The sequence below is a fragment of the Ovis canadensis genome, chromosome X (genome assembly GCF_042477335.2).
Source record: "Ovis canadensis isolate MfBH-ARS-UI-01 breed Bighorn chromosome X, ARS-UI_OviCan_v2, whole genome shotgun sequence".
Classification (NCBI taxonomy): domain Eukaryota; kingdom Metazoa; phylum Chordata; class Mammalia; order Artiodactyla; family Bovidae; genus Ovis; species Ovis canadensis.
In genome coordinates this window covers 668,206-688,867 of record NC_091727.1, presented here as the reverse complement: position 1 = coordinate 688,867, position 20,662 = coordinate 668,206, and the positions used below count along the sequence as shown (strand labels likewise).

The window sequence follows — 20,662 nt, the reverse complement described above, 5'->3', positions numbered from 1 at the left end:
AGGTCTGTCTCTGTCTCTGCCATCCCCATCTTCCCCTTCTCTCCTCCTCCTTCTCCACAACCAGGCTAATTTCCCCGGACACAGCTTGCAGACGAAACCCCCACCCACCCCCACCCTGCCCCGGAGAAAGCCAGCGAGCAGGACACGTGATTCCAGCCTCCTCCTGTGGACCTCAGCTTTGGCTGGGCACAGACGAGCTTCTGGGCTCACCGTTCCCCACCTGTCCATCGTGGCTGCCCCCTCACTCATCCCGGACATACCTCGTGGTCGACTTGTTGGTTATCATTCAATTTATCTTTGATCTGTGGAACCGGAGGGAATAACCTGTGGGTCTTGAGGAACCTGGGGAGATAAGAGACGAGATGAAGAGAAGACGGACAGGCCCACACTTTTGTCCTGGCTCCCAGAGCAGAGGCACTCTATGTTAAGTACAAACACGCCCTCTGGACTCACGTCTTCAGAACAGTTCCCTTTAAGAATCATAGTAGGGGAGACTTCCCCTGGAGGTCCGGGAGTTAAGATGTCACCTTCCAAGGCAGGGGGTGTGAGTTCGGGCCCTGGGGTGCCAGTGTGATCCCTGGTCAGGAAGCTACGATCCCACATACCTTGCAGACAAAAAAACACCATAAAACGGAAGCACGATTGTAACCAATTCAGTAAACACTTTAAAAATGATGTACATCATGGTATATATACACGATGGACTATTATGCAACTGTTAAAAAGAATGAAACAATGCCATTTACAGCAACATGGATGGACCCAGAGATTGTCATACTGAGTGAAGTCAGTCAGACAGAGAAGGAGAAATATCGTGTGGCTTCCCTTACATGTGGAGTCTAAAAGGAAATGATGCCAACTTACCTACAAAACAGAAAGAGACTCACAGACTTAGAAAACCAACTTATCATTACGAGGGAGTAGGGAGATGGGAAGAAGGATAGTCAGGGAGCTTGGGATGGACATGGACACACTGCTGTATGTAACGTGGAGAACCAGCAAGGACCTGCTGTCCAGCACAGGGAACTCTGCTCAATACTCTGTAATAACCTTATGGTTCCCAGGGGGGAAGGATGGGGGAAGGGATAGTCAGGGAATTAGGGGTGGACATGGACACACTGCTGTATTTAACATGAAGAACCAACAAGAACCTGCTGGACAGCACAGGGAACTCTGCTCAATGTCACGTGGCAGCCTGGATGGGAGGGGAGTTTGGGGAGAATGGATACATGTGTATGTATGGCTGAATCCCTTTGCTGTCCACCCGAAACTATCGCAACATTGTTTACTGGCTATCAGTTCAGTTCAGTTCAGTCCCTCAGTCGTGTCCGACTCTTCGGGACTCCATAAATCGCAGCGCTCCAGGCCTCCCTGTCCATCACCAACTCCCGGGAGTTCACCCACACTCATGTCCATCGAGTCGGTGATGCCATCTAGCCATCTCATCCTCTGATGCCCCCTTCTCGTCCTGCCCCCAATCCCTCCCAGCATCAGAGTCTTTTCCAATGAGTCAACTCTTCGCATGAGGTGGCCAAAGTACTGGAGTTTCAGCTTTACCATCAGTCCTTCCAAAGAACACCCAGGACTAATCTCCTTTAGGATGGACTGGTTGAATCTCCTTGCAGTCCAAGGGACTCTCAAGAGTCTTCTCCAACACCACAGTAGAAAAGCATCAATTCTTCGGTGTTTAGCTTTCTTTATAGTCCAACTCTCATATCCATACATGACCACTGGAAAAACCATAGCCAGGACTAGACGGACCTTTGTTGGCAAAGTCATGTCTCTGCTTTTAAATATGCTATCTAGGTTGGTTATAACTTTCCTTTCAAGGAGTAAGCGTCCTTTAACTTCATGGCTGCAGTCACCATCTGCAGTGATCCTGGAGCCCCCAAAATAAAGTCTGACACTGTTTCCACTGTTTCCCAATCTATTTCCCATGAAGTGATGAGACTGGATGCCATGATCTTCGTTTTCTGAATGTTGAGCTTTAAGCCAACTTTTTCACTCTCCTCTTTCACTTTCATCAAGAGGCGTTTTAGCTCCTCTTCACTTTCTGCCATAAGGGTGGTGTCATCTGCATATCTGAGGTTATTGATATTTCTCCTGACAATCTTGATTCCAGCTTGTGCTTCTTCCAGCCCAGCATTTCTCATGATGTACTCTGCATAGAAGTTAAATAAGCAGGGTGACAATATACAGCCTTGACATACTCCTTTCCCTATTTCGAACCAGTCTGTTGTTCCATGTCCAGTTCTAACTGTTGCTTCCTGACCTGCATATAGGTTGCTCAAGAGGCAGGTCAGGTGGTCTGGTATTCCCATCTCTTTCAGAATTTTCCACAGTTTATTGTGATCCACACAAAGGCTTTGGCATAGTCAATAAGGCAGAAATAGATGTTTTTCTGGAACTCTCTTGCTTTTTCGATGATCCAGCGGATATTGGCAATTTAATCTCTGGTTCCTTTGTTTTTTTCTAAAACGAGCTTGAACATCTGGAAGTTCACGGTTCACGTATTGCTGAAGCCTGGCTTGGAGAATTTTGAGCATTACTTTACTAGCATGTGAGATGAGTGCAATTGTGCGGTAGTTTGAGCATTCTTTGGTATTGCCTTTCTTTGGGATTGGAATGAAAACTGACCTTTTCCAGTCCTGTGGCCACTGCTGAGTTTTCCAAATTTGCTGGCACATTGAATACAGCACTTTCACAGCATCACGTTTCAGGATTTGAAACAGCTCAACTGGAATTCCATCACCTCCACTAGCTTTGTTCATAGTGATGCTTTCTAAGGCCCACTTGACTTCACATTACAGGATGTCTGGCTCTAGGTGAGTGATCACACCATCGTGAGTATCTTGGTCATGAAGATCTTTTTTGTACAGTTCTTCTGTGTATTCTTACCATCTCTTCTTAGCATCTTCTGATTCTGTTAGGTCCATACCATTTCTGTCCTTTATTGAGCCCATCTTTGCATGAAATATTCCCTTGGTGTCTCTAATTTTCTTGAAGAGATCTCTAGTCTTTCCCATTCTGTTGTTTTCCTCTATTTCTTTGCATTGATTGCTGAGGAAGGCTTTCTTATCTCTCCTTGCTATTCTTTGGAACTCTGCATTCAGATGCTTGTATCTTTCCTTTTCTCCTTTGCTTTTTGCTTCTCTTCTTCTCACAGCTATTTGTAAGGCCTCCCCAGACAGCCATTTTGCCTTTTTTGCATTTCTTTACCATGGGGATGGTCTTGATCCCTGTCTCCTGAACAATGTCCTCCGTCCATAGTTCATCAGGCACTCTATCAGATCTAGGCCCTTAAATCTATTTCTCACTTCCACTGTATAATCATAAGGGATTTGATTTAGGTCATACCTGAATGGTCTAGTGGTTTTCCCTACTTTCTTCAATTTACAACATAAAAACTTCAAACTCCAAAAATAAAAGAAAAGGAGAGACATTAAAAAAAAATAATAATGATCCACCAAAAAAAAATCTTAAAAAAAAAAAATCACAGAAGGATGGCCTCCAATCATACACTCCAGAGAATATAATATACCCTTTGTGGATGTACTTAAGAAATGCCTAGGAAGATCTTTCCAGAACCTTCATTCACTGTCTTTGAAGAGAAACCAGGGTACTGGACGACAGAGGATGAGATGGTTGGGTGGCATCACCGACTCGATAGACAGGAGTTTGAGCAAACTCCAGGAGCTGGTGAAGGACAGGGAGGCCTGGCATGCTGCAGTCCATGGGGTTGCAACGAGTCGGACACGACTGAGCAACTGAACTGAACTGAACATTCACTGTCTTGGGTGCAGAGACGGCAGTGGTGGTATGTGCCCAGTCTTGAGCAGCTTGGAGGAATCCACGCTCTCTGGTTTTAAAAGGCTGGGAGACATACCCAGCCTTGAAGACCACGATTCCAGACTGACCAGCTTGCTGTGGATGGCACGCATTTTTAGGGCTATTCCATGGTGCCCCAGCGTCTCAGTGGTGCTGAACAAACACACGGGCACTTATTTTCGCTCTCACGACAAGGAGCCAACTGTGTGACCTCGTAAGATGCTGTGCTGAGCTGAACGGTGGCCCCAAAGATCCACTCGAGTCCTGAAGCCTGGGACAGGGAGCTTGTTATGAAATGGGGTCTCCGCAGCTGTGATGGAGTGAAGGGTCTGAGATGAGGTCCTCCTGGATGGGGGTGGCCCTAAACCCAGGGACAGGGTCCTTATAAGACAGCGAAGAGGAGAGACACGGATGCAGCGGAGAAGCCACGTGGAGACGGAGGCGGAGACGGGAGGGAGGCGGCCACCAGCCCAGGGATGGACGCCCGGAGCCCCCAGAAGCTGGAAGAGGCGGGGAGGACCCTCCCCGGGAGCCTCTGCAGGGAGCTCAGCCCTGGGACACCCTGACCTCAGACGTCTTGTCCCTGGGACTGGGGCAGGATGGATGTCTGTGGTTTTAAGCCCCCCAGCTGTGGTCACTGGTTCCGGCAGCCACAGGAAGTCACACAGCTTTTGATTAAAATCAGTCTTTGGTGTTAAAACATGACCCGTGCTCCTGCCTCTACCATCCGTGGTCGGGCTGCCCACGGTCTTCCTCATGTTCCAAACACCGCGATGCCTTGCAGCTTATTGCAGCAGGCACTCAGGGTCTCCCCTTGTCTCTGGGGAGACACAGGATACCCAACAATGGTGGGGGTGGGGGAGCCTGGTGACAAAGATGCCTCGGGTCAACGCCCATGGGACCCACACGCCCTGCAGGAGGGTCTCCCCATGAGCCAAATCTCCCTGTGGCTCTGCAGAGCTCGCAAGCTTTATTCTGCACACGCCAGGCTTCCTTCCGGGGCGTCTGAGAGAGCCTTCGTGATTGCGGAGCTCATATGACAGGAAAAAGGCTAGCGGGGTCCCTGTGGCAGGGGGACGCGGCCTGTAGTGGCCTGGGAGCTGGGGCTGAGTAACACGCTATGGGAAAAGAGAAGTATGCCAAGGAGGAACATTCCAAGAATTCCAGATGCTCCGAAAAACACGGAAGCTGGGCCCTGGAGCACAGCTGAGCTGTAAGGGGGCCTTCCTGCTGACTCACACACTAAAGAATCCGCCTGCAGTGCAGGACAGCTGGGTTTGACCCTTGGTTCGGGAAGATCCCCTGGAAGAGGGCATGGCAACCCACTCCAGGATTCCCGCCTGGAGAATCCCACAGACAGAGGAGCCTGGCGGGCTATGGTCCACGGGGTTGCAAAGAGTCGGGCACGACTGAGCGACTCACTCTTTCAAAACTTCATCTATCTCTACAAGGATTAAACCAGCTGCTTCTGCAGCTGCTGAGGTTCAATCACCTCCTGAAAGAAGTTCAGGGTGGACAGCAGACATGAGCCACTCGTGCTCTGGAGGAAAAAAAAAACAAAACAAAACTGGCAGGACAGGTCTTCAAATAGTTAGATATTCTCAGGAACCCATTTTATGAGCCCAACTCTTCTCACAGCTAGACAAGCAATGAAACGCTTCACGGTGATGTCTGCTCCCCATGACTAGCAGAGATATTCTGCAAAGAAAAAATATATATGCTTGCTTGCGTGAACTCCCGCTTCAGCAAAATCACATATACGCCAACCTGCCTCCCCTGCGTCTTTGCAGCAGCTCCTCAGAGCTATCCAAGGCGCTGTGTCCCGGGCTGCAACCCTTCATTCAGGCCTTTGTTCATTCAGCCGCTCAGTCGTGTCTGACCATCTGCGACCCCGTGGACTGTAGCCCTCCAGGCTCCTCTGTCCATGGGATGCTCCAGGCGAGAATCCTGCTCTCCTCCAGGGGATCTTCCCAGCCCAGGGATCAAACCCAGGTCTCCTGCACTGCAGACGGATTCTTCACCATTGAGCCCCCAGGGAAGCCCATGGTCCTAATTTTGCCCCCAAGAAAACATAAACTCGCAACATTCACATTGTGCAATTTTTTTTTAAGTCAACACTGTTTTCCCCAGACAAATTTTCTCATGGAAAACCTACACGGCGGCTTGGACCGCCTGGGGGTGTTTGCAGGCTGCCTTCTCATCTCTGTAAGCCGATAGGGGCAGGGTGACTTTAGACATGGGGGTTAGCCAACCCGGGACTCCCCAGGGTTACCTTTTGAAAAGGCAGCCAAGGGTCAGGCCACAGACGAGGGTCCCCAGAACCACCACAACGTAGATGTACACCAGGCTGGACTCTGGTTCTTCGGAGCCTGGGGAAGACAGAGCGGGGGGACATGCCAGGGACCCCGAAGGCGAGGGGGAGCCGCTGCCCTCACTCAGCCAGCTCACGGGCTCGCGGATGAGGAAATTCGGCCAGGGAAACTGAAAGCGTTTGTCCCTGTGCCACGTCTTACCCTTTGCGACCCCGTGGACTGCAGCCCGCCAGGCTCCTCTGTCCATGGGATTCTCCAGGCAAGAATACTGGAGTGGGCTGCCATTTCCTCCTTCAGAGGATCTTCCCCAAGCAGGGACCAAACCTGTGTCTCCTGAATTGCAGGCGGATTCTTTACCGTCTGAGCCACCAGACAAGCCTCACAAGAAGGGAAATCTACGAGAGTACCCTAACCCGGAGCTTTCACAGAAAATGTCTGTGAGACAGTAGACTGTACTTTGCCGACAAAGGTCCGTCTAGTCAAAGCTACCGTTTTTTCCAGTAGTCATGTACGGATGTGAGAGCTGGACCAAAAAGAAGGCAGAGTGCCGAAGAATTGATGCTTTCCAACTGTGAGGCTGGAGAAGACTCTTACGAGTCCCTTGCACTGCAAGGAGATCCAACCAGTCCATCCTAAAGGAGATCAGTCCTGAGTGTTCACTGCAAAGACTGATGCTGAAGTTGAAACTCCAATACTTTGGCCACCTGATGCAAAGAGCTGACTCACTGGAAAAGATCCTGATGCTATTGAAGGCGGGAGGAGAAGGGGTCGAGAGGATGAGATGGTGGGATGGCATCACCAACGCGATGGACGTGAGTTTCAGCAAACTCCAGGAGACAGTGATGGACAGGGAGGCCTGGCGTGCTGCGGTCCATGGCGTCGCAAAGAGTCTGACTCGACTGAGCAACTGAACAAGAGATGAGCCCCAGAGCATGTTCAAAACCCCCGAAGCACTCTTAGAACATAGCAACCTAAAGACCATTTGATTTAAAAATGGACAGAAGAAAGGCTCAGTAGCTGAAGAGGATGAACAGTTCCAGGCAAACAGTTGTAAACTCCATTCACTCCCTTTTGGTGAATTTATTACAATATTAATTCTTCTTTTAATATTTATTCCCTTATTTGACTGTGCTGGGGCTTAGCTGCGGCACGAGGGATCGAGTTCCATGACCAGGGATTGAACACTGGGAGGGAAGCCTCTTAGCCTCTCGACAGCCAGGGAATTCCTTATGGCCTCTGTGTTATGCTTTGGCCTCTTCCCCTGAAGGCATGTGAGGTCTTAGCTCCCCGACCCGGGATCGAACACACATCCCCTGTGTTGGAAGGCAGATCTTAACTGCTGGACCAGGAGAGAAGTCCCGTCCCATCTATCCTTAAGCTTTCATTTCACGTGTCATTTAGAGCAAGTGCTCTTTACAATAAGCTATTTTCGTTTCTCTGTGTTAGTCGCTCAGTTGTGTCCGACTCTTTGTGACCCCATGGACTGCAGCCCGCCAGGTTCCTCTGTCCATGGGATTTCCCAGGCAAGAATACTGGAGTGGGTTGCCATTTCCTTCTCCAAAATTATTTTTCTTAACCAGGGCACATTTTTCATCTGTGAATAGTCCAAAACACAACGAGAAACTCTCAGTCTATCAGAGTGATTATAACCCGATGGATGTGTTCCCTGTTACAACACTTCTCAGTATACACAGAACAAATGTGACTTGTTAAGCAAAGCAGTTATCTTTTCTTTTAAGCGATACATCAGTTGTCAAAAGTGCATATTGCGGATGGCAGGTGAAACCAAAAAAAAAAAAAAAAAGTCATGTGGAAGTGAGCCGAGTCTGTTCAGAACTGTATTCTGGGAAAAGTCAACATTCTTTTTTTTTTCTTGCCCATAGTTTAAATTAATCTTTGCCTGGTGGCTCAGACAGTAAAGAATCTGCCTGCAGTGCAGGAGACCCGGGTTCAATCCCTAGGTCGGGAAGATCCCCTGGAGGAGGGTATGGCAACACACTCCAGGATTCTTGCCTGGGCAATCCCATGGACAGAGGAGCCTGGTGGGCTACAGTCCACGGGGTCACAGAGAGTCGGACACGACTGGGTAACTTTCACTTTCACTCACTAGGTGTTGCTGACGCCAGGGGGACAGTGTCACCAGGGGCTCGGGGACGGGAACTCTTCCCAGAACGGCTCAGAGAAGGCCTCAGAATGCCAGGACCTGTCCGGGCACGGTCTCAGGACACCTACCGAACTCAACGGGCAGGCTCCAGGCACCCCAGCGGGCTTTCCGGGCGTCCGCCGTCCTTATCTTCACAGTATGTTTTGCCTTGGATCCCGGCTTCGGAAAGTTGTATCTGTTCCCGGAGTCACCAAATACTACAATCTTTGGAGAAAGCAGAAAGTTAGAGGTGCCACCTGTGTTGAGAAAGAGTGAGGGGTGTGTGTTTTCAGTTGCCCAACTGAAGTGGTAAATTTAAGCCCACAGCCTCCCAACCTGGGCGTGAATGTTGTAATTTGCGTCCTGAATAGTTCAGAGAGACGCTTAGATAAATAGAGTAGGTGATCGTCCTGCATTTTCTGAGTGGCTACTGCTGGGGCTTCTGGGATCGTTCAGGACAGACACAGCAACAGTTGACGAGCTGAAGAGGATGTCCACAGACCCACAGACGGATGACGGCCCCACGAAGGATGTTCAGAGGACCGAGTTCACGTTCCTCATCGGACAGGGGACGATACCAAGGTCACAGTGGTGGTGAAGCTCAGAAAAAAATCAACAAAAAGTACTCTGATGACCAACCTCGAGAGGAGTTTTGAGGGAGGCAATCACCTCTGTGATACTTCAAGGAGTATTTCCTGGACCAGCACGGATAGAAGGGGGAGGCCCCACCCCAGTGGTACCTAGGGGTGCCACTATAGCACTGCCCAGATGATGTGCAAAGGCAGGGGTCCTCAGCCTCTGGGACCTAAGGCCTCAAGACCTGAGGTAGAGCTCAGGCAATAACAGAAGCGAAGTGCACAGTAAACACGACGCTCTTCAATCATCCTTAAACCATCTTCTTCTTCTTCTTCTTAAATCACCCCAAACCATCCCTCGCTGTCCATGCAAAATCTGTCTCCTACACAGCTGGTCCCTGGTACCAAAAACATCGGAGACCACAGCTCTCGGGAAACCCCATCATCTGACTTTTATGTCATCCCCATCCAGGCCACCGCTGGAACAACGTCAGTTGGTGTGTGCCCATTGACGGCTACTGTATGATTAAACTGGGGCTTCCCTGGAGGCTGTGTGAGTAAAGAATCCACCTGCAATGCGGGAGACGTAGGCAGATGCAAGTTCGATCCTCAGGTCAGGAAGATTCCCCTGGAGGAGGGCATGGCAACCCACTCCAGTATGGTTGCCTGGAGAGTCCCAGGGACAGAGAGGCCTGGTGGGCTACAGTCCATGGGGTCACAAAGAGTCGGCCACGACTGAAGCGCTTGGGCATGCCCACACCCACGCAGGATTGAACTACAAGGGTGATGTTGGGTCAGCGTTGTCACTCACCAGCTGACTTCTGCTGCTGCTGGTATCACGCTAGGAAAAAACAAAGCAAAACAGAATATTGACTTTTCTCCATTTTGAAACTGCTAATAGATCTTACCCCATCTCGCCTTTCCAGGAAGTCAACAAAAAACAAAACCAAGAGTGGCCAACAAAGGGTTGAGCCCCTTATATTCTTCCCAAGCGGGAGTTGGCATCACAAGAAGGGGGAAACCTATCCACAGGACAGAGGGTGGCGCTGCTGCAGGGCTCCTTAGGAAACTGACCTGCAGGTGGATCTTACTAAGAACCCACATGGGCTTGGAGAAGACAGGATCTCAGTGTCTACACTGGGTCAGGCTGGACGTGAGGAGAGGGTCCACACTGTCTACACTGGGTCCACACTGTCTACACTGGGTCCAGGGGGCCGTGAGGAGAGGGCGTCTCCGAGTCTACACTAGGTCCAGGGGGCCGTGAGGAGAGGGCGTCTCCGTGTCTACACTGGGTCCAGGGGGCCGTGAGGAGAGGGCGTCTCGTGTCTACACTGGGTCCAGGGGGCCGTGAGGAGAGGGCGTCTCCGAGTCTACACTGGGTCCAGGGGGCCGTGAGGAGAGGGCGTCTCCGTGTCTACACTGGGTCCAGGGGGCCGTGAGGAGAGGGCGTCTCGTGTCTACACTGGGTCCAGGGGGCCGTGAGGAGAGGGCGTCTCCGTGTCTACACTGGGTCCAGGGGGCCATGAGGAGAGGGCGTCTCGTGTCTACACTGGGTCCAGGGGGCCGTGAGGAGAGGGCGTCTCCGAGTCTACACTGGGTCCAGGGGGCCGTGAGGAGAGGGTGTGATCGTGTCCACACTGGGTCCAGGGGTTCGTGAGGAGAGGGCGTCTCATGTCTACACTGGGTCCAGGGGTTCGTGAGGAGAGGGCGTCTCGTGTCTACACTGGGTCCAGGGGTTCGTGAGGAGAGGGCGTCTCGTGTCTACACTGGGTCCAGGGGTTCGTGAGGAGAGGGCGTCTCGTGTCTACACTGGGTCCAGGGGTTCGTGAGGAGAGGGCGTCTCGTGTCTACACTGGGTCAGGCTGGACGTGAGGAGAGGGGTCCACACTGTCTACACTGGGTCCAGGGGGCCGTGAGGAGAGGGCGTCTCCGAGTCTACACTGGGTCCAGGGGGGCGTGAGGAGAGGGCGTCTCCGAGTCTACACTGGGTCCAGGGGGCCGTGAGGAGAGGGCGTCTCATGTCTACACTGGGTCCAGGGGGCCGTGAGGAGAGGGCGTCTCGTGTCTACACTGGGTCCAGGGGTTCGTGAGGAGAGGGCGTCTCCGAGTCTACACTGGGTCCAGGGGGCCGTGAGGAGAGGGCATCTCCATGTCTACACTGGGTCCAGGGGTTCGTGAGGAGAGGGCGTCTCGTGTCTACACTGGGTCCAGGGGGCCATGAGGAGAGGGTCTCTCGTGTCTACACTGGGTCCAGGAGGCCGTGAGGAGAGGGTGTCTCGTGTCTACACTGGATCCAGGGGGCTGTGAGGAGACGGCCTCTTGTGTCTACACTGGGTCCAGGGGGCTGTGAGGAGACGGCCTCTCGTGTCTACACTGGGTCCAGGGGGCCGTGAGGAGAGGGTGTCTCCGTGTCTACACTGGGTCCAGGGGGCCGTGAGGAGAGGGCGTCTCGTGTCTACACTGGGTCCAGGGGGCCGTGAGGAGAGGGCGTCTCGTGTCTACACTGGGTCCAGGGGGCCGTGAGGAGAGGGCGTCTCGTGTCTACACTGGGTCCAGGGGGCCGTGAGGAGAGGGTGTGATCGTGTCCACACTGGGTCCAGGGGTTCGTGAGGAGAGGGCGTCTCATGTCTACACTGGGTCCAGGGGTTCGTGAGGAGAGGGCGTCTCGTGTCTACACTGGGTCCAGGGGTTCGTGAGGAGATGGCCTCTCGTGTCTACACTGGGTCAGGCTGGACGTGAGGAGAGGGTCCACACTGTCTACACTGGGTCCAGGGGGCCGTGAGGAGAGGGCGTCTCCGTGTCTACACTGGGTCCAGGGGTTCGTGAGGAGAGGGCGTCTCCGTGTCTACACTGGGTCCAGGGGGCCGTGAGGAGAGGGCGTGATCGTGTCTACACTGGGTCCAGGGGGCCGTGAGGAGAGGGCGTCTCGTGTCTACACTGGGTCCAGGGGGCCGTGAGGAGAGGGCGTCTCGTGTCTACACTGGGTCCAGGGAGCCGTGAGGATAGGGTCTCTCGTGTCTACACTGCGTCCAGGGAGCCGTGAGGAGAGGGTCTCTCGTGTCTACACTGCATCCAGGGGGCCGTGAGGAGAGGGTGTGTCCGTGTCTATACTGGGTACAGGGGGCCGTGAGTAGAGGGTCTCTCCCTGTCTACACTGGGTCCAGCTGACTTGGAGTACAGGGCTCTTGTTTAAAATCGGCTCCCATGTATGCTGGAACTGAGGATCATTGATTACACTGGGTCTAGGCAGATGGGTTTGACAGCTCACCCCGTCTACACTGGGTTCTGATGGCCTTGGATTAGAGGGCTCGCATCTAAGATGGGTCGCCATGTGGGGTTGGAGCCAAAGAGCCTTGTCTACACTGGGTCTAGCCAAGCAGGTTTCGGATGGCTCACCCCGTCCACACCGGGCCCAGGGGCCTTGGCGCACACCCTGGATTCCCTCGGCGCCCAGCAGTTCCGTGCCCCCAGGCCCTGGATCTTCCCGACGCTCACCCGTCTGCGCCCCCCTCTCGTGCCCCAGCTCCTCCGGTCGCCCTGTGGGGCTGGCTGCCAGGCTCCCTGAGCCTCATTGCCCTGCCCGGCGCCGAGCCCGCTTACCCATCTCTCGATGTCCAGCTGGTACTGGAGCTCCCTGTTGGACCGTGCCTGTCGCGTCCTGGGCTTTTCCCACTGGATGAGGCAGTGGGACGCATTGCACTGGACGCTGATATTGTCAGGTGGGTTGTACTGCTCTGTAACGAGACCCCCGGCGGCACCTCTGATGCGGAACGCCTCCCCTGGTCCACGGAGGGGAGACCCCTTTCTCCCATCCCGACACGAAGGGGAGCTCCCGAGTTCACCGGGAGGAGGGCGCAGGTTCAGAAGCTGCGATAATTCATGTATAAGCCAAGGGCTGCTGGCTGTCACCAGGAGCTAGCAGACAGACGTGGGAGCGGGGGTTGTTTCAGACGCTGCACAAGGGACCAAGATTTCTGGCCTCCAGAGCCCTGGGACAATCCATTCCCATCGTTTTAAGCCTCCCAGTCTGTGGTCATTTATCACAGCCTTTCCAGGAATTTCCATGCAGATGCCTACACAAATTCCATCGCATCTAACTAAGCAGTGGTTTTAAATTCCGGGTGGTTGTTCTCACCTATTTCCTTTAGCAGCAAAACTGAGTCAAAGAACTGGATTCCTGCTTCTTGGCTGGTACCGTTAACCAGGAAGTAACTGTACGACGTTAACCCCGAGAGGTCTCGGAGGTGACATCCCACGTGGGTCCCCGAGTCTTTCAGGTAACGAGGACATTCCCTCTCGATTCTTTTCCTGTCAGGTCCCCAAACGTTCAGAGAACCATCAGGGCAGTTTTTCCCTTCCTGAAGGCATCTCCCAGGGTTGTCTACATGAGGTCTACACTTACTTTGATCGCACGTACAAAAAATACTGGACGTCGTCGGGAGCCGCTCGGCCCTTGGCCCAGCTGCAGTTCATGAAATCCGCGTCGTAGATAACACAGGAGAAGTTTTCGGCAGCTGTGCCCTCCTTACCTGGGAAGGGACAGAAAGAAAACAATGGCATTTAAAGAGGGATGGACCCGATGGCTTCATGCTTCAAAGAAGAATCAATACCAGTCCTCCTCAGACTCTTCCCCAAAAAAAATAAGACGACGTTCCAGGGGTCTAACACCCATGCTGGCGGATACAGTTGACAATACTGTATCGTCCGCTTGAAATTCCCTAAGAGAAAGGAAATGAAATTAAAAGACGCTTGCTCCTTGGAAGAACCGCTATGACCAACCTAGACAGCATATTAAAAGGCAGAGACACTACTTTGGCGACAAAGGTCCGTCTAGTCAAGGCTGTGGTTTTCCCAGTAGTCACATATGGATGTGAGAGCTGGATGATAAAGAAAGCTGAGTGCCAAAGAATGGATGTTTTTGAACTGAGGTGTTGGAGAAGACTCTTAAGAGTCCCTTGGACTGCAAGGAGATCCAACCAGTCCATCCTAAAGGAGATCCGTCCTAAATATTCATTGGAAAGACTGATGCTGAAGCTGAAACTCCAATGCTTTGGCCACCTGATGTGAAGAGCTGACTCACTGGAAAAGACCCTGATGCTGGGAAAGATTGAAGGCGGGAGGAGGAGGGGACGACAGAGGATGAGATGGCTGGATGGCGTCACTGAGTCAATGGACACAAGTGTGAGCAAGCTCCGGGAGTTGGTGATGGACAGGGAGGCCTGGTGTGCTGCAGTCCATGGGGTCGCAAAGAGTCGGACGCGACTGAAGTGAATGAACTGAACGGAAGAGAGAAGATCCCTGAAGGGTTCTCACCACAAAAAAAAACAACCAAGCAGCAAAAACACACGCAGGAGAATAGGCACGTGAACAGCTCGAAGAACTGGATTCCTGTTCCTTGGCTGTTTCTTAGCTGGTAGCACTTCAGAAGGCATGCACGCATCCAAACAGCAAATGTGGGAGCTCCCTGGCGGTCCCCTGGTTAGGGCGCCACACTTTCACTGCTGTGGGCCTGGGTTCCATCCCCGGTCAGGGAAGTCAGATTCCACAAGCGGCAAAGGAACGGCCAAAAAGAAAATCACCGAAATGACTAAACAGAGCCAAAAAAATCCCCAGACATAACGCAATCCCTGTGTGTCAAGAATATGTCCATCAAACGGAAAAAGGCGGGACAAGGGAGTCTGAATGCTCGCGGGGAGGAGAAGGGTCACCCCGGCCCGTGCTCTCCCTACCTGGGTTAGTGTAGACCAGCATCTCTGAAAGCCGTCTCTGGTTGATACTCACTTCAACGGTGAGCGTGACTCCCCCGTGCAGAGAGCAGTCTGGAAATGTGCACTGGCAATCACTGTGTTTGACCTGGAGAGATGCAACCAGCCAGCGGGTTAAGAACCTGTCCTCTTTCCTCTCGTCCTCCTCGGTCTTTGCTCCTGCGCTGACCCTGGTCACGATATCCACCTCCCTGTGTGAAGTCTCACCCAGGTACCTTCTTTGAGAAGAGGCCCGCTAGCAAGGTTCAGAAAGTCAGTGTTCACAGCTCACCTTTTTAAGAAAAAAAAATATTTATATATATTTTTAATTGGAGTATAATGGCTTTTGGCTTCCCAGGTGGCTCAGTGGGTAAAGAATCCGCCTGCAATACAGGAGACCCAGGTTCAATCCCTGGGTCGCAAAGATCCTCTGGAGGAGGGCCTGGCAACCCTCTTCAGTATTCTTGCCCGGAGAATCCCACGGACAGAGGAGCCTGGTGGGCTGCAGTCCATGGGGTCACAGAGAGTCAGACGGGACTGAAGGGAGAAGCACATTGCTTTACAATGTTCTGTTAGTTTCTGCTGCAACAGTGTGAGTCAGCTAAAAGCATACATATTGAACCTCCCTCCGAACCCGCCTGGAGCTCGCCAGGGATCTTGTGAAAACGTACAGTCTGGTTACACGATTCCCGGGTGAGGTCTGGGAGCCTCTAGTTCTCACAAACTCCCAAGGGATGCAGGTTGGCCTGTTCTGTGCGCCCTCATCGCTTTACATTTTTTTTTGGAACCTCACACATCCCCTCCTTGTGTTTTTGGCAACACCGTGCAGCCTGTGGGAATGTTAGTTTCCAGACCCGGGAACTGAACCTACAGCCCCCTCTACTGGAAACTCAAAGTCTTCACCAGCAGGGAAGTCCCCACACCCACTTCTACGGGACTGACTTTTCCTGCCTTATCTCACAGGCATCATTCCCTCAGGAGTGTCCTGTTTAGACTGTATCCAAGGTGGTCTGTTTAGTTTGATTCCATGCCACAGGCGGAGCGAATGTTATTTCTTTCTCAGGATCAAGTGCAGCATGGGGACCAACTGAGCAAAAAGAACGTGGCTCCCCCAGGGAGTCAGCCTACTGAACACATACTGGGCACGAGGTGAAGCTCGAACAGTGACTTCCTTGACGTATCCCCAGGTCACTCTCTCATGCCTGCTGAGAAGTGAAGTCGCTCAGTCGTGTCCAACTCTGCGACCCCGTGGACACCAGGCTCCTCCGTCCATTCGAGTTTCTAGGCAAGAGTACTGGAGTGGGAGAGGTCTACAAAGGACAGCAATGGGGCCCGTGCAATCGACCTCGTTGTTGTAGCTCAGTGGCTCACTCACGTCCGACTCTTTGTGACCCCAGGGACCGCAGCCACGCCGGGCCTCCCTTGTCCTTCACCGTCTCCCGGACTTTGCTCAAACTCATCGCCAAGCCACCTTACCTTTTTCTTAATCAGCCCCTTCTCCTTGTGAATCAGTGCACACTCCCCATAGGTGGTGTTTTCCTTGCAGTCCCAAGTCAGCTTCGTCATCTGTGGGTCAAACTTCACATTTAGACTGGCGTCTGGCTTCACGGCTGGGAGATCTGCAAGACGTGACCTCAGGAATCAAGAAACGCCCCTTTTCCCAACTCCACGCCCACTTAAGCAATTCGTCTCAGGTCTTGCAAGCAAAGATCGGCATTGGGGATCACTGCCACCCACCTCTGCCAAATCCTCTTTGTCCCCTACCCTCTGTCCCGTCTCTCCTTCCTGCCCCTTTCTCCAAGTGGAGACGTCTCTGTTGCTGTACAGTCACTAAGCCACGTCTGAGTGTTTGTGACCCCCCGGACTGCAGCCCACCAGGCTCCTCTGTCCATGGGATTCTCCAGGCAAGAACACGGGAGTGGGTTGCCATGCCCTCCTTCAGCGGGGTCTTCCCGACCCAGGGATGGAACCCGTGTCTCCTTCACTGCAGGCAGATTCTTTACCACTGAGCCACCAGGGCAGGCCCAGTGGAGGCGTCTACTGTGAAAATAAATGAAGACTAGCCGAGCGAGAAGGAGCAGAGGCGAGCTAATCCCATCTCGTCACGGGAAGGGAGTCGGGCACCAGCAGCTGTGCCTGCAGGAGGGGAGGGGGACCGTTCACATCACCACAAGGGGTGAGCACACAGGAGGAATGATGCCAGCAGACTGTTGAAGAGACGGACAATCATGAAACCAGACACAGCCACAGGCTTGCCAACAAAGGCCCGTCCAGTCAAGGCTGTGGTTCTCCCAGTGGTCGTGAATGGATGTGAGAGCTGGACCCTAAAGAGAGCCGAGGGCTGAAGAATGGATGCTTCTGAACTGTGGTGCTGGAGAAGACTCTTGAGAGTCCCTTGGACTGCAAGGAGATCCAACCAGTCCACCCTAAAGGCAATCAGTCCTGAATATTCATTGGAAGGACTGATGCTGAAGCTGAAACTCCAATCCTTTGGCCACCTGATGTGAAGAGCTGACTCATTTGAAAAGACCCTGGTGCTGGGGAAGATTGAAGGCGGGAGGAGAAGGGGACGACAGAGGATGAGATGGCTGGATAGCATCACTGACTCGATGGAGATGAGTCTGAGTGAACTCCAGGAGTTGGTGATGGACAGGGAGGCCTGGCGTGCTGCAGTCCATGGGGTCGCAGAGAGTCGGACGTGACTGAGCGACTGCACTGCACTGACAGGCATGTGTCCCCGAAGCTGGGGTCAGGGGAATGGGGGAAGCAGAAAGAGGTCAGGCACATCCACGTACTCACCCTGCTGCTCCTGGGTGAGGAGCCACGCGGAGTCGAGCACCACAGAGAGGAGGAAAGCCGTCGCCAGGAGACTCGTGGGGCTGCCCAGACGATGCAGGTCTGCGGGGAGAGAAAAACCAGCCTTCGTGGGACTCTTGATGTGGACGCCAGTGATGTTTCCCCAGGGAGATGGGGGGGAGAAAAAAACCAACAATACAGGACTCTCTCCAGAGTGATGGTCAGCATCGGCACGCTGACCTGGCCAGCAGCTTGGGTCACTTGATTAGAGTGGTTAAGACCCTGTCTTCCCAATGCAGGGGACTGCAGGGGATCCCCGATCGGTGTCCCAAGATCCCCCATGGTACATGCTGCAGCTAAAAAAAATAAATTAACTAAAAAGACAATTTGAAAAAAAGGGTTCAAAGTGCAAGGGCTTCCCAGGTGGCGTAGTGGTAAAGAATCTGCCTGCCAACACAGGAGACGTGAGATTCTGGTTCGATCCCTGGGTGGGGAAGATCCCCTGGAGGAGGGGATGGCCACCCACTCCAGTATTCCTGCCCGGAGAATCCCATGGACGGAGGAGTCTGGCGGGCTACAGCCCATGGGGTCCCAGAGAGTCTGGTGGGCTACAGCCCATGGGGTCCCAGAGAGTCTGGTGGGCTACAGCCCATGGGGTCCCAGAGAGTCTGGTGGGCTACAGCCCATGGGGTCCCAGAGAGTCTGGTGGGCTACAGCCCATGGGGTCCCAGAGAGTCTGGTGGGCTACAGCCCATGGGGTCCCAGAGAGTGGGACTCGACTGAGCAGGTGAAGAACAATGCAGATAGAGAAAGCATCATTGGTTCTCAGGGGTTATGAGAACAGGAGGGATGAACAGGTGCAGGAAACTTTTAGGGCAGCGGAAATATTCTGCTGTAATGATGGATACAGGCCATCACACATTTGTCCAAACCCACAGAAGATCCAACCGCAAGTTCAGCTCATCTCACTCGCCCAGTCGCGTCTGACTCTTTGTGACCCCATGGACTGCAGCACGCCAGGCCTCCCCGTCCATCACCAACACCCGGAGTTTACTCAAACTCATGTCCATCAAGTCGGTGATGCCATCCAGCCATCTCATCCTCTGTCTCCCCCTTCTCCTCCTGCCCTCAATCTCTCCCAGCACCAGGGTCTTTTCCAATGAGGCAGTTCTTCGCATCTGGTGGCCAAAGTTTTGGACAACAGCAAGAGTGACCCCTGGTGCAAACTGTGACTTTGAGTCAAGAATATGGCGTCAGACTTGCTCCATCAATTGTAAGAGGCGTTCCACACTGACGCTTGGTGTCCATCACTGGGGAAGTAACTGTACGAGGAAGTGGGTAGGCAGGAATTCCCAACACTTTCCGAACCTCGTGTTTCTGCAAACCTACGCTCGCCCTAAGCAAATAAACTCGACTAACATTAAAGAAAAAATTTAGGGACTTCCCTGGTAGTCCAGGGGTTAAGACGGCGAGCTTCCCACGCAGCGGGCTCTGGTTCCATCACTAGTTGGGGAACTAGGATCTCATATGCCACACATCTCGGGCAAAAACATAAAAATCAAAAAATTAAACTTAAAAAAAAATAAAAACTACCAAGGTGCCGTGCTCTATCCCCCACAAAGCCACACTCTGGGGAAAACACCCGATTGTGCAGCTGCGTTTGGGGTAGCAGCCGCGGACGTGCCCACCGATTCCCCAGTAGCGTTTCTCGGTTGTGCTTTGCTGGTAGCTCAGGTGGTGAAGAGCCCGGCTGTCAATGCCGGAGACTAGGTTTCGATTCCTGGGCCGGCAAGATGCCCCTGGAGGAGGGCGCAGCAACCTGCCCCAGCGTTCCCGCCTGGAGAATCCCTCCCACGGACAGAGGAGCCTGGCAGGGCTCGGGTCCACGGGGCCACCAGGAATCAGACCCAACTGCTTTGGGACGTGCTGATCCCTTTCCGGTACTGCTACCACTAGCAACGTGCCTTTCAATTTGTCTACAGCGCAAATCTCCATTTGTCTTGAGCTCAGTTCTTGCAGACCCCCTCCTCATGTCTTTGTGCTCCCGGGAATCCCATCCTTTGAACTCCACCTTTTCCCCAAGGTTTCTGCCTCTCTGTGTCTATTTTGCCAGGCACGGCCCTATTTTCTATCACGTCCTTGGGTTTATGGGGTCTTTCGGTCTGAAGGTGGCTTCTGTCTGTTGTGGAGTTCCTTTCCTGGGGGTTGTTGTTGATGAATGACAAGGGTTTTCTGTTTTTCTTTTTTTCCCTCCGATCTTCTTCCCTCCTTGCCTGTTTCCCTCCATCTCTCCCTTCTTTTTCTCCCCTTCCCTGCATCCCTGCATCGTTCGGGTCTCCTTCCATCTTTCCTTCCTCCCTGTGGTCCTCACACACCGTCTTCCACGCCTCCACTCAGCTGCAGCTCCGCTCTGCTGCAAGGACCTTGCATCTCGGACGCACGTCCAGCTCAGTGCCTTCAGTCCCCACCCAGGGGGCTTCGTCCACCCTCCCCTGAGGCTCTCGGACCCCCTTGTGGGACCCACCACCCCGCAGACCACCGGCCCGCGTTCTCCACGGCATCCTATTCTTGGCCCGTGTCTCCCCTCTGGCGACACAGGCGTCTACCCTGGGGGAACCTCTTGGCTCCCGTGGGTGTCTCCACTGGCAAAGACCCCCCAGGTCCCCGCACCCCAGCTGCGCTCGCACGCCCAGTCCCCCCGGGTGATGTCCCGGAGGCCCGTTCACGGCGGTCGCGCTCTGCTGACCCTGCACGCGCTCCAGACCAGCCCCTCCCGCTTAGTCACTCAGTCATATCTGACCCTCGCGAGCCCGTGGACTGCAGCCCGCCCGGCTCCTCCGTGCATGGGATTCTCCAGCCAGAACACTGCAGTGTTGCCATGCCCTCCTCCAGGACATCTTCCGACCCAGGAATCGAACCTACGGCACTTCCTGCATCTTCTGCCTTGCAGGCACTTTTTTTTTTTTTTTTAACCGCTGAGCCACCCGAGAAGCTCCCACCCCGCGTGACACCCCCAGCGTCTCTGCTAATGAGTTCCCTTGGCCTCCTACGTTTAATCCTCTGCCGCCTTCTATTCTCAGACTCACTCAGACCGTCTGCGTTTTCACAAGGTCCTCCCGGCCGGATGCCAAGCGTGGAGGGCCACAAACACCCTCCCTCCTTAAGGACAGGGACACCTGTCCGTCAGCACACCTGGGGACAGGCACCCAGCCTCAGATTCCTGCCCACTCACCTTCAACCCCGTCCCCCCAGGGAACCTCACTG

General features: G+C 53.4%; 1 protein-coding gene across 18 annotated transcripts in view; it reads right to left on the bottom strand.

Moving 5' to 3' along the window:
• Positions 1–20,662, bottom strand: part of LOC138929690 (granulocyte-macrophage colony-stimulating factor receptor subunit alpha-like) — a 36,673-nt gene that overhangs the window by 2,622 nt on the left and 13,389 nt on the right. For 4 of the 18 annotated variants that reach the window (XM_070291311.1, XM_070291304.1, XM_070291307.1 and 1 more), the window contains 10 exons: positions 17,402–17,500; positions 16,079–16,221; positions 14,588–14,711; positions 13,261–13,387; positions 12,994–13,166; positions 12,459–12,592; positions 9,670–9,699; positions 8,373–8,508; positions 6,101–6,197; positions 261–342 (listed from right to left, as the gene is read on the bottom strand). In XM_070291311.1, the coding sequence (XP_070147412.1) occupies positions 261–342; positions 6,101–6,197; positions 8,373–8,508; positions 9,670–9,699; positions 12,459–12,592; positions 12,994–13,166; positions 13,261–13,387; positions 14,588–14,711; positions 16,079–16,168 (993 nt within the window). In that variant the 5' untranslated portion in view covers positions 16,169–16,221; positions 17,402–17,500. Of the gene's footprint in view, positions 1–260; positions 343–453; positions 606–5,396; positions 5,527–6,100; positions 6,198–8,372; positions 8,509–9,669; positions 9,700–12,458; positions 12,593–12,993; positions 13,167–13,260; positions 13,388–14,587; positions 15,140–15,741; positions 15,913–16,078; positions 16,222–17,401; positions 17,501–20,662 lie in introns of those variants that run through there. The other 14 variants (XR_011446266.1, XR_011446268.1, XR_011446267.1 and 11 more) reach the window with 8 other exon arrangements.